This window comes from Aquarana catesbeiana, linkage group LG02 (assembly GCF_042186555.1).
Source record: "Aquarana catesbeiana isolate 2022-GZ linkage group LG02, ASM4218655v1, whole genome shotgun sequence".
NCBI lineage: Eukaryota > Metazoa > Chordata > Amphibia > Anura > Ranidae > Aquarana > Aquarana catesbeiana.
Window position 1 is genome coordinate 706,291,110 of NC_133325.1, and position 22,788 is coordinate 706,313,897.

Sequence of the window (22,788 nt, forward strand, 5' to 3'; positions counted from 1 at the left end):
AACATATTTATATATACACCATTGATAGTTGGTTTTCCCTGAGACTGCATGCTTCATATAAAGTCCCACTTGTCCCCATTGTCCCCCCCTTTCCCCCGCAATTCTCAAAGCATTTGTTAACCCAAAAAAAATAAATAAATAAAGATCCTGTTCCTTTAAAGCATGTTATACAGCACAGTGCTTGTGCTGTGTATTTTGGCCCCCTTTATCACCTGAAATACCTGGCTGATCCTGCCAGTTTCTACCCTCCCCTCTGTACACTGACCACGATATATCAGGGCTGCTGAGCCCTGACACTGTTGTCAGTGCACGTGCCTCCGTCATACGCTGCTATCTGCAGCTCTCCTGTGTCTCTCTCTGTCTACCCCCTCTCCCTCCCCTCCTTGCCTGTCATCTCTCACTATTGCTAATCTATATATCATCCCCCCTGTCACATAAAAAGCTAGTGCCTGTGCTTTATAAAAAAAAAAAAACAATTTCTTCCCGATTTAACAGTGTCTTCCAGCAATCACATGACTCCAGGCTCTCTGCTTCTCTCCTCCCCTCCTCCCTGGCTTACGTCAGCAGGGGAATCTGGGCCCCGCCCACTGGAGATATCACATGGGGAGAACTGAGAGCCTGGTGTCATCTTATCGCTGGAAGACACTGTTAAAACAGGTAAAAATCTTTCTTTTTTTTTTTATAAAGCACAGGCACTAATATGCAGCTTTTTATCTGACAGAGGGGATGATATAAAGATGAGATAGCTTAACATCCACTTTAATGAATGTCCTTTAAAGCTTAATGAAAGGTCTCTGCTGAAAAGATAAGTATGCACTTTATTCTTTTCTGGTGTGGGATGGAGTCTAATGCCGCGTACACATGAGCGGACTTTACGGCAGACTTTGCCCGGCAGACTTTTCGACGGACTTTATGACGGACTTTACGAATGAACGGACTTGCCTACACACAATCCACCAAAGTCCGTCGAATTCGTACGTGATGACGTACGACCGGACTAAAACAAGGAAGTTCATAGCCAGTAGCCAATAGCTGCCCTAGCGTGGCTTTTTGTCCGTCAAACTAGCATACAGACGAGCGGACTTTTCGACCGGACTCGAGTTCGACGGATAGATTTAAAACATGTTTCAAATTTAAGTCTGTCCAACTTTTGAGAAAACAAAGTCCGCTGGAGCCCACACACGATCGAATTGTCCGACGAAATCCCGTCCGCCGGGCAAAGTCTGCCGTAAAGTCCGCTCATGTGTACGCGGCATAAGAAAGTAAGTGTTTTTGAAAAATGTAACTGGGTCAAAGAAAGAATGTCTTTTTAAAAAATGTCACTGGCTGGGCTTGTGAATTTGAGAACAGATTGTCATGTGTTTTCCTGCTCAGTTTAAGGGTTCCTGGGTTATCCATTCCTCAATATTAATGGCTCTTATTGCTCAACTGACCAGAGAAAAGGCACTGTACTATAAGTTGTTCCTTATTTAAGGTAGCAAACCTGCAAACTTTGTGCCAAAATTTGTGATTTGTGAACTTTAAAAATCTAGAAATTTGCTGCAAATCCATGGTAGCAGCAAACCCAAACCTCATACCTATCCAGACACGGACAGCAAACAAAAATAAACTGGTGGCCATTTTTAACTCTTTCCTACTCCATCCAGAACAATAGAAACAATGGCTATATGTACACTTGTGAAGTATCAATATTTATGTTATGAAAAATAAAATGAAAGAAAATTATTTCTTGATAGGCTGGGTCTCTGGTAGGTTTAGAGTGCTCTTTCCCCCCCAGGGATCTCTACCCTGCAACAGCCTTGGCTGTTCTTGCAAGATTACTAGAACCATTATCTACCCAGCTGCAAAACTGGATACTAATTGATCAAACAAATAGACAGCAGAAAGTGAGTTTATTGCATTTGTGGTGCAGCAATACCAGATACTTTTATAAGTGTTGCAATGGTTACCAAGTTTTAACACCCGCCTGCATATTTTATTATAATAGGAGTGTATTGATTTATTTTTTATGCTTTTGGAATGGTTAGTGAGCTTAGCTTTGGTTGAATTTTACAGTATTTAGGGATGGTTCACACCTAAAGCACACATTGCATTTTAAACTTGGTGAAGGAGAAGCACATGGAACATGGGTTGCAAACAAGCCCTTAGTCATTTTGTTACTAGACTTGTGAAGAATTTGTCTAATTCAGTTCAGCTGCTGGCACTTTGCTTTCAGGGTTCTTTTTCCTGGTTCTTGTGTAGGAATACCCCCTTTTTTAAAGAAGATGTAAAAATTAAATTATTCATTTATTTACATTTCTATCATTATTTACACACCTGGTTACATTTGGATTCTTCTTCCAAATTGACACTGCAACTGCTATAAAAATGCAAATATTTGCTATAAGGATGATTCCCACTGGCACCAGAAAAGACCACAACAGGGGCTTTGAGAGATCCAATTTAAGTTGATCGTTTACACCAGCAAGCCAACAGCTACAATGAAATAAAAATTAAATGTGTGAGTTTGTGTTTATTATGTTTTGATTAATACCAAAAGTAGAAATAATTTATAAATCCATAGTTGGGGTGCAAGTGGCAAATACATTATCATCAAACAACAAATTCTATTTACCTTGACAAGATAAGTAAGTTTGGTTTAAGAGCCAAAATCAGGATCAGTCAAACTGAGCAATTCCCATATATGTTCAAACCTGTTAAATATTGTTCCTTTCTTGTCTAGACTCCAATCTTTACCATTCCTTTCTTTTTTGAGAAAGCCCACCATGTCTTATCTTACATCTGCTCTATTCTCTGAGTTGTATCTGCTAACTATGAAGATTTTTAGTTTTAAGAGGGTGGACAAACATGTAGGCATATTATTGACCACCATCAGCCACTATGGTCTGCTGGTGCACAGAAAATTCATGTTTTTAAATGGGGAAAAGGAGGGGGGAAGAAGATGCCCTAGTACAATGCTGGCACCTCTTATCTTAGGAGGAAGAATTGATGGATGATCTGTTGTCTGTGGGACAGCCCACAACAGCCTTAAATGGGTATTTATGGAGAATAATCCGATTGGATATAACTAAAGGATTTTTGGCCCCATGCAGTGAGTGTCTGCACTGGGTTCTCTCTCTTTCTTCAGCACAAAAATAAAATCGTTATAGTTGCATACAGTTGCAAATTCACGTAAAGCCATATTGGCATACCAAGGCAACAACAGCAAATGGTGGTCCCTAAATCTAAGGATCTATTCACACCAGCACACCTCACCCAGCACAGTTTCAACGCAAGACAAGGAAAAAATACTTGTCCCCTATCGTGCCAGTTCGCACCACACTAAGCACCCAACTTTGGTGTGAAACTTGTTAGCTTGTACAGGGGGTCCCCTACTTACAAACATCCGACTTACAAACGACTCCTACTTACAAATGGAGGGAGACAACAGGAAGTGAGAGGAAATCTACCCCTAGGAAGGGACATTCTCTCCTGTAAGAGTTAATATGGGAAAAAGGTGTCTCCACTGATGCTTTATCACCTATCCTTATTTCCCTAATAACCCCAAATTTTCAAAATCCAATTGTCATTGGGACAGAAAGTGAGGTGAAATCTTCTGAACAGGGGCACAGACAGCAAAACAAATGTTACAGGGGTGATAACCCTTCCCTATGCTATCTACAAAACTTAAAAATAGATTTTTTGGCTGGAGCTACACTTAAAAAATGTACCTGTTCCGACTTACAAACAGATTCAACTTAAGAACAAACCTAAAGTCCCTATCTTGTTTGTAACCCGGGGACCCCCTGTATCTGTAGTTCACCTTTATATCTGGTATTTGAATAAAGAAATTACACAGGAGTGCGGCCGTCCAGCCTTCTTTTGTTCTAAGCACCTGTTTGCATACAGGGCTCGCACCCTCCACGTGGGATAGAGGCTTTTGGAGCAACAGGGTAAGAGTAACAGCCTTAGAGCGATGTACATGTACATGACATGGTATTGTACTTATTTTGCAAACAATTGTGGGGTTTCATCTGAGAAAATCCAGTTTATATAGTCAAGAACAGAATGTCTGCAGAGGTCACAGTCTGCTCAGGGACATACAAATGCATCCTGATCTGACTGCTATTAGCTGGTTTAAGCAATGGTCATCTAATTAGCATGGGTAGGCTAAAGGTTAAAAAAGTGACTCACAAATCTTCTCGGTGATAATTGTTTTTCTGTTTCCCAGTTTTATATGTTGATCCAAATGTTATTAAGACAATTATAATTGGAAGCCCTAGTGACAAAACACAAAAGAGATTCAAATCAGAAAAACAAAACTATGTTTATGATGCTATTAAAAAAGAAAATACAATCTAAGAACATTTGGATGTGGCTTACGTATGTTTAACAAAATACAAAAGATTGATTTATTGATTCAGTTCTCTTTAATCGATGTTCTCCCACTCTAATAACTGTCAACCAACAGCAGTTAGAAGATGTTATTGGGTATTCTACATGCTTTCACATTTAGAGCAGGGGTCGTCAACTACCGAGCTATGGCTCTTCCGCAGCCGGGCCGCGGGTGCGGGCGGCCGGCCGGCATGAAAGAGCCGGGTGGCCGGCATAAGAGAGTCTGGCGGGCGGCATGAGACAGCTGAGCAGCTAGCATATGAGAGCGGGGTGGATAGAAGAAGCGGGCGGGCGGGCAAGCAGAGATGACATCATCTCTCTCCGCCCCCCGCATCACCACTCTTCCGCCCTTACAGCCAGTGTTCTGTCAGCCTCAATGACATCATCTCGCACAGCCCAACCCCGCATCACTGATCTTCGCTCTCCTGCCTTCATTCGGAACCCACCACTGCACAAAGGCCCGCCTCTGTGCTAAATGGACCAGTGCTGCCACCAATGCAGTGGTGGCAGGCAGCGTGGCAAGTGACATTCCGCATCTGGTGACAGGCAACATGGCAAGTGACAATCTACATCTTGTGGCAGGCAGCGTGGAAGGTGATGTGGCAAGTGACATTCCGCATCTGGTGACAGGCAACGTGGCAAGTGACAATCTACATCTGGTGACAGGCAACATGGCAGGTGACGTGACAAGTGACATTCCGCATCTAGTGACAGGCAACGTGGCAAGTGACAATTTACATCTGGTGACAGGCAGCGTGGCAGGTGACATTCTGCATTTGGTGACAGGCAATGTGGCAGGTGACATGGAGGGTAACATTCCGCATCTGGTGACAGGCAATGTGGCAGGTGATGTGGAAAGTGACATTCCGCATCTGGTGACAGGCAACGTGGCAAGTGACATGTCAAGTGACAATCCACATCTTGTGGCAGGCAGCGTGGCAAGTGAAAATCCACATCTGGTGGCAGGCAGCGCGGCAGGTGACATTCTGCATCTGATGACAGGCAACATGGCAGGTGACGTGGCAAGTGACAATCCACATCTGGTGGCAGGCGACGTGGCAAGTGACACACTCAGGGCTCCCACTCATTCTGCATTATTTCATTTATTACTACAATGTAATAATAGAAATAATGTGCTTCAATCACCCTGACACCATATCAAGCATGGTGCCATGATGATTGAAGTGCTAACACTAGCCATTTCCTGCGAAAAATCGTTTACCCCGCGTGCAATTTTCTTCAAAAAGGTTGGGGACCACTGATTTAGAGGACACTGGGGTAAATGACAAAGGCTGGTGGGAGACTAAGCCTCTATGGAGTTCAACTAAAATAGATTTTTTTATTTTCATTAACCCCTCTTCCCTTAACATTAAAGTGGTAGTTAATCCCGCTTTGTTATTTTTAACTACAGGTAAGCCTATAATAAGGCTTATCTGTAGGTAAAATGAATATCTCCTAAACATGTGCTGTTTAGGAGGTATTCACCCTGCATTCAGTCGCTGACGTCAGCGGCACATGCGCCCTGATGGTCCATCCGATCACAGTGCCGGAGCCAGCAAACCCGTAAGAAAGGCAGGGGTAGATTTCAGCCCTCTCAGCGATGACTGCCCGCCGCTGGCAGGGCTTTATTTTAAAGGTAAGTATTTCAGAATGTGCTAGCATGTGATGCATACTAGCACATTATGCTATTGTCTTACAGGTGTTTTTTTTTTTGTTTTTTTTTTTTATTCTGCAGCGGTTTACTACTGTTTTAAATTGTCAGAAACACAGTACATCTGTTTTTTGGCAGCTCACCCCAAAGCAGGTATCATTTAGTTCAGGACATTTTGTGCCAAAGACTACGAGGGACTGAATGACAGTCTCTAATACTCCGTCGGACAATTCGATCGTGTGTGGGCTCCAGCTGACTTTTTTTCCCCAAAAGTCCGACGGACGTAGAAATAAAACATGTTTCAAATCTTTCCGGTGGACTCAAGTCCGGTCGAAAAATCTGCTCGTCGGTATGCTAGTCCGACGGACAAAAAACGACGCTAGGGCAGCTATTGGCTACTGGCTATGAACTTCATTATTTTAGTCCGGTCGTACGTCATCACGTACGAATCCGTCTGACTTTGGTGTGATCGTGTGTGTCCAAGTCCGTTCGTTTGAAAGTCCGGCGGACCTACGCTGCAAAGTCAGTCGGAAAGACTGTCGAACCTACTCCGTCGAAAAAGTCCGCTCGTGTGTACACGGCATAAGGCTCTATTCACACCTGAGTGTAGTGCAGTGACAGCTGCTGCACCGCGTTTTTTTTTTTAGCTTTTTCTTATGGTCTGTGGCTTATTTTAACTAATGTGTTACTCTCCTAGTTAGGTGTTAGGTTAGGTAAGATGTAGGTAAGTTTATTTTGGGCTCTGCTGTAGTCAGTGGAGCTGGGTCTGATTGATTTGGTCTGTTCCGGGTTCTGCAGCTGCAAGTTTGCCTGTCTCTCCGTCTTACCAGAATGCACTGGAACATAGTTTCAGCACAACCCTTATACATGTCTGCTCCACAGGATTTTTATTATTAGTGAGCACTTAATGGCTGAAGTTGGAATTTATTGGATACAGGAAAAGATGACAGCAGCAGTAGACAAAGTAACAAGTGGAGCACAGGCCTCACAAGGCTAGACGAGGACACACCGAGGGTAAACCTACAATAATGTACAAATATTCTGTACTTAGAGCTGGGGGAATTTACAGTGTTTTACCATTAAAATCAAGTTATTATCCCACTTAGCTTAGTTTTTTCTCTAACACAAAATACTTAACACCAACATCTCAGCTCTTAACCTTCTTCCTTAAAAAACTAAAAAAGTAATTGCAGAACTAGCACTGACACCCATTGAAAGCAGACACCCTTATTACTGCAAGTAATAGCATCTTCGGGATATGTAAAGGGGTACATAATTCATTTCAGGGAGGTATCGCTATCCCTTACCTCAACAATATGCAAAAAAATGCTGGATAGGGAAGTTTGGACTGGCTATTGTTCCTATCAAAATGTTTTGGATTTCTTTCACATTCTCTACAATGGTCACCATGAACAATAGTAGTTGAATCTCCCCAGCAGGGATACAGACAGCATTAAAAGCCAGACAGAGGTTTTGACCCTTCCACATTTTGTCTAAAACTAAAATAAAACATTTTGGCTTCACATGCACTTTAAATTGAAAATGCTAGTTGCCTTGCTATGTCTGTCGTAAATAACTTAGAAAGAAAACAAGAGAAAAAAGGGACTGTAACACCTAATTAAATAATAAATAAATATATATGTGCCAGTGCTTCTCCTAAAATTAGTAGATGACTAATAAAAAAGTGAAAAAAATTAAAAGGGCGCTATCTGGTCTAACAAGTGGAAAATGTTGTGATTAACAATCAAATAAATAATGAACCAATGATTAATTGATCAAAAAAACTGTGGAAAAACTGCATGTGTAAAAAATTATATTATATAAAAAATACTGCACAATAATAAATTCATAAAAAAATGATAAAAGTTCATATTTGTTGTGATTCCTCAATCCGAAATAAATTTTCCAACACCGTGATTCTAAACAGTGCTTCAGTGATCCAAATATAAAGTGCTCCACCCAAAGTGAGAAATAGATTGCGCTCACCAGATCAATTCGGCCAGCAAATGACCATAAGGCATGGATATTTTAAGATACTTCAATTCATGAGAAAATCTCCACCATATTCAACATCTATCATCTCTCCTCATAAAGATGCGACCAGGCAGTAATCGTAAAACGTGAGTATACCTCTTCAGCCAGTAACAATATCCTCCACAATATTCAACTCTCCTTTCCCATCAGAGAATCTGCAGACTTGGCTCCACCAAATGAGCCACAAAAAGCAGGTATAGTGTAATACTGCTTTATTAATTAAAATGCTGCACTTACATGAAAATGGGGTAGGTACTCAGAACATTAGCAGTTCTAGGGCCTGTGAGAACTGATCCTATCCGCTGTATGACTAGCAGTTTATGGCATGCGATTCAAAGCCCAGGCGGAAGTGAGGAGCTCCTGTGTATTTGTATGTCAAGCCTCTCTTCTATGCATTTCACGCTCTGCGCATCATCAGGAAGTGGGGCTGACGCCATTTTACCAGAGCCTTTTATATAAATGGACCGAGCGCCATTGGTCAAAAGGTAGTGTGTTAGTGATTGCATTAAGCTCGCCCGAAAAATGCTTTTTTACAAACAGGAACAAGTCAATTTTCCAGTATGTTTAAAAAACGGCTTCCCATACCACGAGCTGCCAAACCTGGAACAAGCATGCTGTAAATGAGTGTCAGAAAAGTATCATAATTCCTTTCAGAGATAAAGAAAATATTAAAGTCAAAGTGTCAGCATGGCAGTCAGGGAATGTTCTAAGAGGTCAGCAAAGGCAGCAGCCATACCTTTCTTATGACAAAGTCACTTTAAGTATACTGTGTACATTATATGAATGTTCTACAGTAACTACTGTTTTGTGTGTTGGTTAAGTTCAGAGACATCTAAAAGAGACTAAAGGACATTACCCCATCCAATGACGAGTGCACTCCTTGTGAAGCATTCTGGGGTAAAACGGTAGACAAGAACCAGACGGACATACAGCTCTGCTGCATGCATTGCAGTCAATGTGAACGTTGTAAGGAGGAAATAGTGTAATAGAACAGCCAAGGCTGCACATACAGGTTGTGGAGGATCATCATTTTCATATGGTATAAATGTATTGCTTGAATTGCCAGTGTTTGAATCTTCATCTTTAAAAATTGGGTATTCCATTGTACCAATAAATATAATATAGAAGATTAGCATGGCTGAACAAAGGCTCATCAGTATCCATGATGGTTTCTGTTTCTTTCTAAATCTGAAAAAATAGTCACAATGTAAACCATAGCATCCAATCACCATTTACTACAAACCTCAGCAGTACCCTGTGCTCAAAAATAATATGATCTCCTTTAAAGTGACCCTGTAACCACCCCATTCCTAACCAAATAAACCTACTACATAAAGGCAGGGCTATATTAGGGCTAGCAGGCCAGTAGCTACAGCAGCAGAGTTACAGAGGGCAGCACTAAGCCTCAGGCCTAATATTTTCATGACAATATGTTCCTTTTATTTGTTTCTGGACATCCCCAGACATTTGTGATTACATTCAGCAACAAAAAAATTGAAGGAGAGGAGGTTCAGGGAACATTGAGAGGGGCCACAAGAATCATTACAGTTCAATAAATGTGAAATTGTTTCTCTTTTCTCATGTTTGGTGGTCTATAAAATAAAAGTTAGCTCTGTAAGTAAAACAGACCACATGCTGCATTCAATAACTCATTCTAGTACTGCTAGTCATTTTCTTGCCAAAATAATATAATGGCATAAAGCAAAGTTTGTAAAAAAGGGTGCCACCCTTCATGTGTGCTTAGGGCAGCATGATGTCTCAATAAGGCCCTAAGTAAAGGAACTTACATAAAGAAATAATTCAATTCAAAACAATAATCCAACACATTTTGGGGGGCTGGGCTGTATCCCCATCATGGCATAGAATGAACATGACTTAATCTCATGAAAGTTTTCTGTGCTGGAGACTTTTAAAAATAAATCACTGATGGTCGATACCATAGGCTACCCGGCAGAGTTATCTCAGTGAAAGGTAATGCTAGGATCAATCAAGCATATGCTGTTTTTTTTCCATTTAGGGTACATTCACACCAACTGCTGGCACATCACACTGTTCACCTTTTTCCTCTTTTTAAACTAACTTTTATGAAATTTCACTCTGTGACATTTCATTACGTTCTATTGGTCGCTGCACAATGCGGGCAGTGGACTGCCTTTTGCACTGCACTGGAAAAAAGTATGGCTTGTGGTGGTACGAACTGGCCAGAAAGGAGACAATATGGAGACAGGGCATTTTAGCTTGTCTTGCTGTGGGACTGCATTAGAATAGCCACCCAATGCAGTACTACTGCACCTGGTGTAACCCTGAAGTAAGCATACTGTTAGGAGGGTATTAAACTTGATTTTCAGTGAACACATGTTCAGTTATTATGTATTGTTTACCTTAAACTAAACTCTGGGCAAGAAAAAAAAAAACGATATACAGTATCTCACAAAAGTGAGTACACCCCTCACATTTTTGTAAATATTTTATTACATATTTTCAGATGACAACACTGAAGAAATTACACTTTGCTACAATGCAAAGTAGTGCGTGTACAGCTTGTATAACAGTGTAAATGTGCTGTCCTCTTAAAATAATTCAACCCACAGCCATTAATGTCTAAACCGCTGGCAACAAAAGTGAAAATGGCCAAATTGGGCCCAATTAGCCATTTTCCCTCCCCGGTGTCATGTGACTCATTCGTTTTACAAGATCTCAGGTGTGAATGGGGAGCAGGTGTGTTAAATTTGGTGTTATCCCTCTCACGCTCTCATATTGGTCACTGGAAGTTCAACATGGCACCTCATGGCAAAGAACTCTCTGAGGATCTGAAAAAAAGAATTGTTGCTCTACATAAAGATGGCCTAGGCTATAAGAAGATTGCCAAGACCCTGAAACTGATAAACCTACAGCACGGTGGCCAAGACCATACAGCGGTTTAACAGGACAGGTTCCACTCAGAACAGGCCTCGCCATGGTCGACCAAAGAAGTTGAGTGCACATGCTCAGCATCCTATCCAGAGGCTGTCTTTGGGAAATATAGGTATGAGTGCTGCCAGCATTGCTGCAGAGGTTGAATGGATGGGGGGTCAGCCTGTCAGTGCTCAGACCATACGCCGCACACTGCATCAAAATGGTCTGCATGGCTGTCGTCCCAGAAGGAAGCCTCTTCTAAAGATGATGTACAAGAAAGCCTGCAAACAGTTTGCTGAAGACTAACAGACTAAGGACATGGATTACTGGAACCATGTCCTGTGGTCTGATGAGACCAAGATAAACTTATTTGGTTCAGATGGTGTCAAGCCTGTGTGGCGGCAACCAGCTGAGGAGTACAAAGACAAGTGTGTCTTGTCTACAGTCAAGCATGGTGGTTAGAGTGTCACGGTCTGGGGCTGCATGAGTGCTGCCAGCACTGTGGAGCTACAGTTCATTGAGGGAACCATAAATGCCAACATGTACTGTGACAAACTGAAGCAGAGCATGATCTCCTACCTTCAGAAACTGGGCAGCAGGGCAGTATTCCAACATGATAACGACCCCAAACACACCTCCAGGACGACCGCTGACTTGCTAAAAAAGCTGAGGGTAAAGGTGATGGACTGGTCAAGCATGTCTCCAGACCTAAACCCTATTGAGCATCTGTGGGGCATCCTCAAATGGAAGGTGGAGGAGCGCGAGGTCTCTAACATCCACCAGCTCCATGATGTCGTCATGGAGGAGTAGAAGAGGACTCCAGTGGCAACCTGTGAAGCTCTGGTGAATTCTATGCCCAAGAGGGTTAAGGCAGTGCTGGAAAATAATGGGAGCCACACAAAATATTGACACTTTGGGCCCAATTTGGACATTTTCACTTAGGGGTGTACTCACTTTTGTTGCCAGCGGTTTAGACTTTAATGGCTGTGTGTTGAGTTACTTTTAGGGGACAGCACATTTACACTGTTATACAAGCTGTACGCTCACTACTTTACATTGTAACAAAGTGTCATTTCTTCAGTGTTGTCACATGAAAAGATATAATAACATATTTACAAAAATGTGATGGGTGTACTTTTGTGAGATTCTGTATATGAAGCAGTCTGTCACTAGCATTAACACAGCAGTCTTTTTTCTGTAACATAGTTTTATTAACTGTTGATCCAGCAAGTTGATTCATTATTTTCTATTTCCCTTTTTTATGGAAAAAAAACAGTTTTTGTAACTGCTTTAAAAACGATAACAGGAGTTGGACTTTTGGTGTTGATTGGCTCTTATTTAAAGTCTGTTTAAAACCACATGTCCATCTAAAAGTACTCTGTCCACAGGGACAACACTTCTGTTAAAAGGAAAATACTGCGTTAATACTAGTGACAGATAGCACCATATGTTATATTTTATTTTGCCCATGTAGTGTTTACTTTTTTGATGTGTAGCTTTATTGTATTAGCATGCATACAGATATGTAACATGTACTTTTAATGTTAATTTGTATCTCAGAGCAACATCAACTTCCCTGAAGAACAGCTGAGATAAAATTTTAGCCACATAGAGTTTTTAGTTTGATTTTAGTCTGGCAGCCCTGACTGGTGGACTTGTATAGAGATAGAGAATTAGTATGGCACAACCATTGTGCTGCACCACAAAGTTGACAGCATAGCCTACATATGTGATTAGTAAATACAGCTGCCCCCTTGTACATACACTAAAGGTGTTTTAAACCTTAACACACATTAAAAAAAATGTTTTACATTAAGCTGATTACCATAACATGCTTTTGTATAAAGACTATAGTGTCCCTTTAAGCAAGTGCCTGTATGTAGGTACTGAGCCACAGAATTCAATACATTTGTTTCAATATTCAGTAAAGTCAAGTGCTGAACTTGCTAAAGGAAGACACACCATATGCCCTATTGTGTACATAAGATCTGAGGACCTGCTAAAAAAAAACAATGATTTATAGAATTCAGCAGCATATATAACCATAACTGAATTACTCTTAAAAAAAGATCACAATGAAAGTAATATGTATCTCACCTGGCATACAGCAGAAATACTACCGTGACAGTTAATCCCACCATAGAAAGTACGCAGCCAGTGGTTGACACTGTATCAAGCTCTGGATGTGTAATGTTTTCTCTGAAATTCTAAAAACAGGAACATAAACCATTTAGAATGTAAAGAGAAGACCTGCATCAGTGCAAGGTCACCTTCATAAAGGAAAAAAAAGTAGGGCAAAGGAAAGGAAGAAAAAGGGAGAGGTAAATCATTCTAAACTATGGTCTATGCTAGAATACTCTATGCTTCTATTCCAAAGCAGAAAATTCTACAGGCTTAGTGCTAGTCACACAGGTAATGAATGAGGGACTCAATGCCCAACATCACTTGTATATTACAAGCCAGGAATAGGGTTATGGCATCTTGAAGAATCAGGTTTATGTTACTGCAAAAGGAGTCTCGGCACCTGCATGACCCACACATGGTATAAATGAGCCACAATGACCCAGAGGTCTTTGTGCAACTGCACATTCTGCACAACTGGTTTGTCTGCCCATGTTCTCATACAATTATTAGCAGATAACCTTTATAATTCATAAGTGTCAGTAATAAAGTAATAAAGGGAATAATTTGGCAACTCGTGGAGTTTCTTAGAAATGCCTTCTAAGTGGATTATAGAGGTAGTGCTCTGAAGCTCCTACAATTTTACAGGATTACCGGTGATACCACCAGAATGATTGGGCTCACTAGGAGAATCATAGATTTTTTGCCAAGCTCCACAGGTATAAGGATGTGGCCACCAAAGCAGCAGATTGGAAATTATCACTGAATGATGATAACAAAGGTATCTGACTGCTTGAGGTGCTATTGCCTCTTTTAAAGGACATAAGCAACAGCCAAATTAACTCAAGTAATGGTCAAAAACAGGGGTATTATTTCCTTTCATGGCCAGCTGGAACCTTTTTCTTTACTTTGCATATATGACACATGAGCATGTGAGGATTATATGTTTTTTACCATTAACACAGCAAAGTTAGTAGTATGATTGCAAGCACATCGTAGTGCTGAGGCATCATTCACTGTGGATAGCTTCTTACAGCCTTCGGTATTCCATTCACTCTTATCATAGTCCCAGTAAACACAGGCATATTGTACCAGGATGAATGATGGATCAGACTATAAGGAGAAAAGCAAAATTACATCATATTGTAGTAGATGTATTCATTTTCTATTTTCCCAATATAAAATTATAAAAAGTATACATTGTGTGTTTGTTGAAGCAATGTTTGGAATTACATATAGCTTAATCTGTAGTAGTCTGTAATAGTTTTGGGTCAATTCTATTTGAATACAGTATATGAATACACACAATCTTTGATTTACAAATAAACATTTAAAGCCTAAGTTTAGCTAAAATCAAAAACATAAAAATCAGCACAGTGGACATAACTTACAGATAAGTGTCCCTTCTGCTAATTCTTCTTTTAGGAGAAATCTTCCTCCACCCACCTACTTCATCCCAAGCGGCGTGGCAGGGGCTAATACATCCAATGAGCAGGCATTGTCAAGCTCTCTTGATGAGAGTTTCTGACAGCCCATTAGTTGTATTAAACCAGCTGCACTGGAAGAATCAGCACAAGGAACAGATCATACCAACTGATTTTTCTGGTTTTCGATTTTAGCTAAACTTAGGTTTTATTACATTACAAAGATTCTCAGAGCCCTATGGCTTGTATAAAGAGACAAAATAGCAGAAGTACTTCCCTATCAGGCCTGCTGTCTCTCAGTGAAACCTCGGACTGAGGCATCTGATAAGGTATGAGTCTGTTTTTACTCATTCACTTGTGTGTGTACATTTCAGCTTAAACTGGTTGTAAAGGCTAACATTTTTTTTTACCTTAATGCATTTTCTGCATTAGGATAAAAAACTTTCATTTTCAGCTCCCCCCTAGCCCTCGAGTACTGACATCCTTTGCGAATGTTGGCTTGTAGTTCTCTGATTCTTCCTGACAGTGTATCTGCTTGTCTGTACAGGGCACACAGATACACTGACAGGTCTGCAGGCACCAGCCATTTGTTGATCGCTGGTGCAATGGTTTACAGGCCACAAAAAAAAAAAAAAAAATGAATGCACATTTTTTTACCTTGAAAAAAAAAGATAACACAAATAGTTGCATTTCTGCCTGCCTTCCAATTGTCTTTGTTTTGGCAATACAGCCTGGTAGACTTTTTTTTCACATTGGATGCAGGTCCTACATTGCACAATTGCTTATCATAAGTGTAAGTAGAAATAACTGTATTTATGGGCTCATAATAGCTCCAGGAGCATTGAATATCCCAATGCATTATTATGAAGGGAAAACCTTAAAGAGCAACTCCAAGCAGCAAGGGAAATTAACAAGGCAACGAACAGCCCCTGCAACTGTGATAACGTCAGCAAATTCATTCAAATTCCCACATTATGGGTAATTCTGTAATCTCTTGATTCTGTATAGTTCAGCCTCCTCCCTCTCTATATCTGAGAGGTAGCAAGGAGTTAATAATTGTGGAAAATACTTAGCTGCGCATTTAAAGATACAAGAACTGGTATTACTTCAGGTGAGTACTTTAAGGTGGTGGAATGGCTTGGTGATCTACAGTTATGTCTAGATGTAAACTAGAAAATCCTGGCTATAGAGGGTATGGGCCTTATAATCATTGCAAGGTATATTTTTCCAGATTTGATTTAAATGTAGCTTTCAGACACTGGGACTGTTCATATTTTTTTTACAATACATAAACATACCCTTTGACTGAAGCTAAACTCTACATTGGCACGTATTCCACTGGAAATGTTGGCAGAGATAACTCGTTTTCTATAGGAAAGGGCTCTTTTATGGATAGACTTAAAAAGATTATCATTCTGGTAGAGAACAAAGCCAACAGCTATGTTATTATCCACACCTGTAAGGGAAAAACAAAGGGTTATGACGGCATTTTGGAGAAAACATTTTATTAATTCATTGAAAATATAAATCCATCATGCAGATCATTTCATGATCTCTAGAGTTAAGGTCAGGGCTCTGTACAGGCCACTCGAGTTTCTCCACACTAGTGATGAGCTAAGGGAAACTGTCACATGATAGCAGGACTACAGCTCAATCAGCTGCAGATGAACTCTCCACCCCACAAGCGCACTTTACAAAAAAGCAGGGATAATAGTCACATCTTTGACTAATATGGCCACATATTTTGACAATTACATTGTTCAAGTATGGCCATGTGACCTATTAGGTCAATGATGTCACCAGCATTCCTGCCTGCAGCTGCAGCTGATGTGCCTGGTAGTTTGATATCATGGTACAGTTTCCCATCTGTTTGGACCGACCAAAAAAGTTTTAAAAATTTGCTTGATTAAGAACCTAAGACAACATGGAAATTAAACAGAGATCAAATCAGCTGGTCACCATGATTTTAATAGATCTTGTGATTTGACCAGGACTATAATGTAGAACTTACTTTCAGATGGTTTTATGAAAAGTTGAACATCTGCTGTTTCATTAAGCACAAACTCTGAAGTATTGTTGTCTATTATGACCCTGTTGGATATTAAGTCTTCTTTGGCTCCTGGTAGGCCTGAACATAAAAAATAAATGTTGTAAAGTATAGATTTTCATGTTAGGTAAAATATTTATACAGTATGCTCCTAGTTCTGTTGTTAGGATATTAGGCAAATTTAGTTCTTTTTGGCTCCCCTGTAATCAGTGGAGCAGTTGTTGAATGCTTTAGGCTATTCTGGGTTTCGCAGGCTGCAGGTTTGATTGCTCTCCTCTGCCTTCTAGATATTTCTGGAACAAAGGAGGTTGAGCCAAGCAAATAGGCAGCATGAATATTTATTGTTCTTCAGCCAGTCCTTGGGAATGTGTGTCCAGTAGGTGGCTAAAGAGCACATAATTACTCTGAGGCCTGGAGCAGTCATGTTCTAGTACTCTAGTCTATTTCTGCAGGAGGTGTCTCCAGCCTCAGGGGCTCTTAGTAGAAGATTTGGCTCTGGAGTTTGCAACATAGAGACATAATGTGTCCTCTTGTTATTTTTAGTGGTCCTGGAGTATCCCATATCACCCTACACCCTCTTCAAGTTTATTCCACAATAAATCACAAAAATACATTCCCTAGACTGTTTCTTGTGTCAGTGTGCCTGAACTGTGCTCTGTTTGTGCTGGCAGCCTCTGCACTAGTGAGAAAGATTCTGATCATCATCATTATTTGAGCTGCAGCTATCAAGAAATATGCAGTGACTGTAATCATCATCCAGTGGCCCTTGCAGGGGTACCACTACATTTACATTATCATTGACAGGAATGTTTCATTCATTGTTGTACTAGCCATGCCATCTACTAAGGCAGTGGTCATCAACCCTGTCTTAAGGGCCCACTAACAGGCCAGGTTTGCAAGATAACTGAAATACATCACAGGTGATATAATTTACTGCTCAGTGATTGCGGTATTCTATTCTGCATCTCCCCAAGGTAATACATAAAACATGGCCTGTTAGTGGGCCCTGAGGACAGGATTGATGACCACGGTACTAAGGGTTCTTCTGCTGGGTTTTCTGGTCCGGGATCCTTCACATGGGTTTCCTGGTCTGGGATCGTCCAGCTTTTCCATGAGAGCAACAAATAACAGTCACATGGCTGAAAAACTCTTGAAGAAATAATACATGTACCAAAGCTTTTGGAATCTAAATAAATGTGTAAATGTAGCTGCTATGGAGCCTGGAGGAAGGGGGTCCTGTTGGGGTCTGCAAATGGTTTCAAAATTCACCTTTAGATTAAAAAAATAAATAAATCAAAGGTGGCTTTAAAAAGGAATGACTATATTGACATCTATTTTCCTAAACAAGCCACCTTTGTTCAGGATGGCTGCCATGGAATTGTAGAGCAGAACACAGAGGTAGCTGACTTGACAAGTTACTAGTATAATAAAATGGACTATTACTTGGTGTGTTTTGGAATATCGCAGACATTTAAAATGCATGTGTCTTCTATATAGTACTCATCTACTAGACCTTTTAGTGACATGAACTGGATTCCATTTTGATTTCTTGCAGACAGGGTACGTTTTTCAACTGCAATGTTTTGCTGCACCATTGACACAGTGTCATTAACGACATTCAGAGAATATGCTTCCATTTGTCTTGTTAGACTGTTGTAAGGGAAAAAACACAGAAAGAAAAAGAAAAAGTAAATCTCAAAGCCTAAAAAAAATAAAAACAAATCATACAGGCTTCCTAAATAAAACAACTCAAAGCACATTCTTGATATGAAAAGTGCAGAAAACCATACAGAAGCAATCAGGTTTGACTGTTCTTCAGTTTAGATCAGCTCATTGACCCCTTCATGAGGTTTCAGACTTCAAAACATTTATTAAATGAAATTCAAAAGTTATATCTAAGATTCATAATATTAAAACAGAATGTATTTTCACATACTGGACATTGTTTCTTTGGTAAACAAAAAAAAAGATATGGTTCTAAAATTGCCGTCACAATAGCTATTACAATGCAGATTTTGTAATCAGTTCTTTGGCACCAGTCCTATCACCAAGAGTATACTCACTGGCTCTCCAACACAATCTGAGGTATGTGTACTCTAGCATTCCAACAGAGTCTGAGGTAGGTGCACTGGCTCTCTAACAAAGTTTGAGGTGAGGGAGTAAGCTTAGTACTGAAGATGAACACGTATGCATATTCTTCCCAGAAGGGGAAGATTGGAAGGTCACAGACACACAACGCAAAGCACACTGGTAAATGAGGCCAGTAACAACACATAACTAATAGAGACAACTCAAGGCCACTGTTGTTGGTGGCTGATCATAACAACCCTAGGTAACTCTGGCCGCTAGCCACCTCACCTTCAGGACTAGAGTAGAGCTCTACAGAGACCTTAAAAAGTGAATTGAACCAAAGGGCCTTTCATCATTTATTGACCACCCTCAGACATTTACTGACCCCCAGACATTTTATCGAACCCTTGGATAGTCCTATTGACCACTTTGTGGAACCCTGGTTTGGAGCAATCAAATCAATGGGAGATGGCTGCTTATTTGCTGATATAGATTATTTTATTTTTCATAATAAAAGAATTGTGTTTTTCTTTATATACTGTACAGTGGTACCTTGGATCACAAACTTAATTTGTGAAGTGACTCTGGTTGTGATGAACCAAATTGGTTGTGAGGCAAATTTTCCCATATGGCTCAATGTAAATCAGGATATCCCATTCTGAACTTTTTTTTTGTTGATATATACAGTAAAATTATGAAATGTATGTACAAAAAAAATGATTTTAAACATATATTACATACGGTCTTTTACATTAAGCTGACCCCTTTTATGTGTACATCTAAAAAAAAAAAAAAAAAAAACTATAGCTCATCTTGAATACTTGTTTGAAACAATCCCAAACCCCAATTTCAATGACTAATCTAGGGGCCAGATTAAAGCACTGTGCATCCAGGAAAAGATGATCTGAGGGCATGATAAAGTTGTAGAATTCATATGAACTGTTTTTCCATGATTCCCAATTAGGGATGAGCCGAACACCCCCCGGTTCGGTTCGCACCAGAACCCGCGAACGGACCGAAAGTTCGCACGAACGTTAGAACCCCATTGACGTCTATGGGACTCGAACGTTCGAAATCAAAAGTGCTCATTTTAAAGGCTAATTTGCATGGTATTGTCCTAAAAAGGGTTTGGGGACCCGGGTCCTACCCCAGGGGACATGTATCAATGCAAAAAAAACTTTTAAAAACGGCCGTTTTTTCGGGAGCAGTGATTTTAATGATGCTTAAAGTAAAAAAAAAAAAGTGAAATATTCCTTTAAATATCGTACCTGGGGGGTGTCTATAGTATGCCTGTAAAGTGACGCGTGTTTCCCATGTTTAGAACAGTCCCTGCACCAAATGTCATTTTTAAAGGAAAAAATCTCATTTAAAACTGCTTGCGGGTTTAATGTCATGTCGGGTCATGGCAATATGGATGAAAATCAGTGAGACAAACGGCATGGGTACCCCCCAGTCCATTACCAGGCCCTTTGGGTCTTGTATGGATATTAAGGGGAACCCCGCACCCAAATTAAAATAAGGAAAGGTGTGGGGCCACCAGGCCCTATATACTCTGAACAGCAGTATACAGGCGGTGCAAACAAGACAGGGACTGTAGGTTTGTTGTTAAGTAGAATCTGTTTGTAATTTTGAACATTTTTAACGTGTTTAGCTCCAGCCAAAAAATCTTTTCTAAGCTTTTTGGAAAACATAGGGAAGGGTTATCACCCCTGTGACATTTGTTTTGCTGTCTTTCCTCCTCTTCAGAAGATTTCACCTCACTTTTTTGTCCCAATGAAAAATGTTTTTTGAAAATTTGGGTTTTTTTGTGGAACAAGGATTGGAAAGCATCAGTGGAAAGGAGAAATTGTTTTCCCATATTAACTCTTACAGGAGAGAATTTCCCTTCCTAGGGGTAGATTTCATCTCACTTCCTGTTGTCTCCTTCCGTTTGCAAGTAGGAGTCGTTTGTAAGTTAGATGTTTGAAAGTAGGGTCCTGCCCTATATACTCAGCAGAAATTTGGGCCTTAGGTGTTGCTGTGGCCACAACGCTGTAAGCCCTCACAGGGCCCTGCTGTGAAATATTAGATCAAGAATTGTAATTACATGCCCCTGTTGAACAGGAGCTGAAAAATTAGGCCTTAGGCACTGGTGCTGGTGCCACAACACTGCAACCCCTCACAGACACTCTAGTTGGAACGCAGGAACGAGCCCTGCTGCAAATTATTGCTTCAAAAATTGTAATTACACGCCCCTGTTAGACAGGGGCAGAAAAATTGGGCCTTAGGCACTGGTGCTGGTGCCACAACACTGCAACCCCTCACAGACACTCTAGTTGGAACGCAGGAACGAGCCCTGCTGCAAAGTATTGCATCAAAAATTGTAATTACACGCCCCTGTTAGACAGGGGCAGAAAAATTGGGCCTTAGGCACTGGTGCTGGTGCCACAACACTGCAACCCCTCACAGACACTCTAGTTGGAACGCAGGAACGAGCCCTGCTGCAAAGTATTGCATCAAAAATTGTAATTACACGCCCCTGTTAGACAGGGGCAGAAAAATTGGGCCCTAGGCACTGGTGCTGGTGCCACAACACTGCAACCCCTCACAGACACTCTAGTTGGAATGCAGGAACGAGCCCTGCTGCAAAGTATTACATCAAAAATTGTAATTACACGCCCCTGTTAAACAGGGGCTGAAAAATTGTGCCTTAGGCACTGGTGGTGGCGCCCAGAACCAAAAATGTTCTTACAAGCTATCAGCGTGATAATTGAGGAGGAAGAGGATAATTACTCAGGGATAGTCACTCAGCATCAGCATAGGCAGTCTTTGAAGGGATCTGAGATTTCAAAAAAAATTATTTGGTTACATCAGCATCAGGTGCTTGGTAGCTGGTGGTGATCCAAGACTCATTCATTTTTATGAAGGTCAGCCGATCGACCGAGTCGGTGGACAGACGCACCCTGTGATCGGTTACCACGCCTCCAGCAGCACTGAATGTGCGTTCCGAAAGAACGCTGGATGCAGGACAGGCCAGTAGCTCAATTGCATACTGTGCAAGCTCTGGCCAGTGATCCATCCTCAAGACCCAGTAACCCAGAGGATTTTCGGTGGGAAAGGTGTCCAAGTCTGATCTTGCCCCTAGGTATTCCTGCACCATGTAAAACAGACGCTGGCGATGGTTGCTGGAACCGATCATACCTTGGGGCTGCGGACCAAAAAATTGTCTGAACGCATCGGTCAGACGGCCACCTTCTCCACCGCTCCTTCTTTGACTGACCGAAGCCTCAGCAACACGTTGTCCAGAAACAGGAGTTTGTAACCTCCCAGTCTCTGGGAACGCGTTGCACAGACCTTTCTGCAAGGCCTCCCGAAGATGTTTCATCCTCTGCTCCCTCTGCGATGGCAAGATAAGGTCCGCAACCTTACCCTTGTAACGTGGATCAAGGAGGGTTGCCAGCCAGTATTGGTCCTTCTCCTTGATACCACGAATACGAGGATCCTTACGCAGGCTTTGCAGGATCAGGGAGGCCATGCAGCGTAGGTTTGCTGAGGCATTCGGTCCGGAGTCCTCTGGGTCACTAAGAACGACATGGTCCGCAGCCACCTCCTCCCAGCCACGTACAAGTCCATGTGTTTCTTGGGACTGATCCCTTAAAGACTGCTGCTGATGCTGAGTGCCAGGCTCCACCTCCATACTGACACAATCTTCCTCCTCCTCCTCTTCCTCCTCGTCCTCTTCCTGTGTGATCGGCGGGCACGCAGGAACACTGTCTGGATAAAGGGGGCCTTGAGAGCTAAGGAAGTCCTCCTCTTCCTGCCTCTGTTCTGCCTCAAGTGCCCTGTCCATTATTCCACGCAGCGTGTGCTCCAACAGGTGGACAAGGGGGACAGTGTCACTGATGCATGCACTGTCACTGCTCACCATCCTCGTGGCCTCCTCGAATGGTGACAGGACAGTGCATGCATCCCTGATCATGGCCCACTGGCGTGGGGAAAAAAAACCAAGCTCCCCTGACCCTGTCCTGGTGCCATAGTCGCACAGGTACTCATTGATGGCCCTCTGCTGCGTGTGCAGCCGCTGCAGCATGGCCAACGTTGAGTTCCACCTGGTGGGCATGTCACAGATTAGGCGGTTCTTGGGCAGGTTAAACTCCTTTTGGAGGTCCGTCAGCCGAGCACTGGCATTATAT

General features: G+C 41.5%; 1 protein-coding gene across 1 annotated transcript in view; it reads right to left on the reverse strand.

Moving 5' to 3' along the window:
• Positions 1-22,788, reverse strand: part of ADGRG7 (adhesion G protein-coupled receptor G7) — a 76,934-nt gene that overhangs the window by 4,725 nt on the left and 49,421 nt on the right. Inside the window, exons 7-14 of the mRNA XM_073616954.1 lie at positions 18,060-18,196; positions 16,511-16,627; positions 15,798-15,955; positions 14,030-14,188; positions 13,052-13,161; positions 8,916-9,247; positions 4,174-4,258; positions 2,317-2,475 (exon numbers count right to left, since the gene is read on the reverse strand). Coding sequence (XP_073473055.1) covers positions 2,317-2,475; positions 4,174-4,258; positions 8,916-9,247; positions 13,052-13,161; positions 14,030-14,188; positions 15,798-15,955; positions 16,511-16,627; positions 18,060-18,196 — 1,257 coding nt within the window. The remainder of the gene's footprint in view (positions 1-2,316; positions 2,476-4,173; positions 4,259-8,915; positions 9,248-13,051; positions 13,162-14,029; positions 14,189-15,797; positions 15,956-16,510; positions 16,628-18,059; positions 18,197-22,788) is intronic.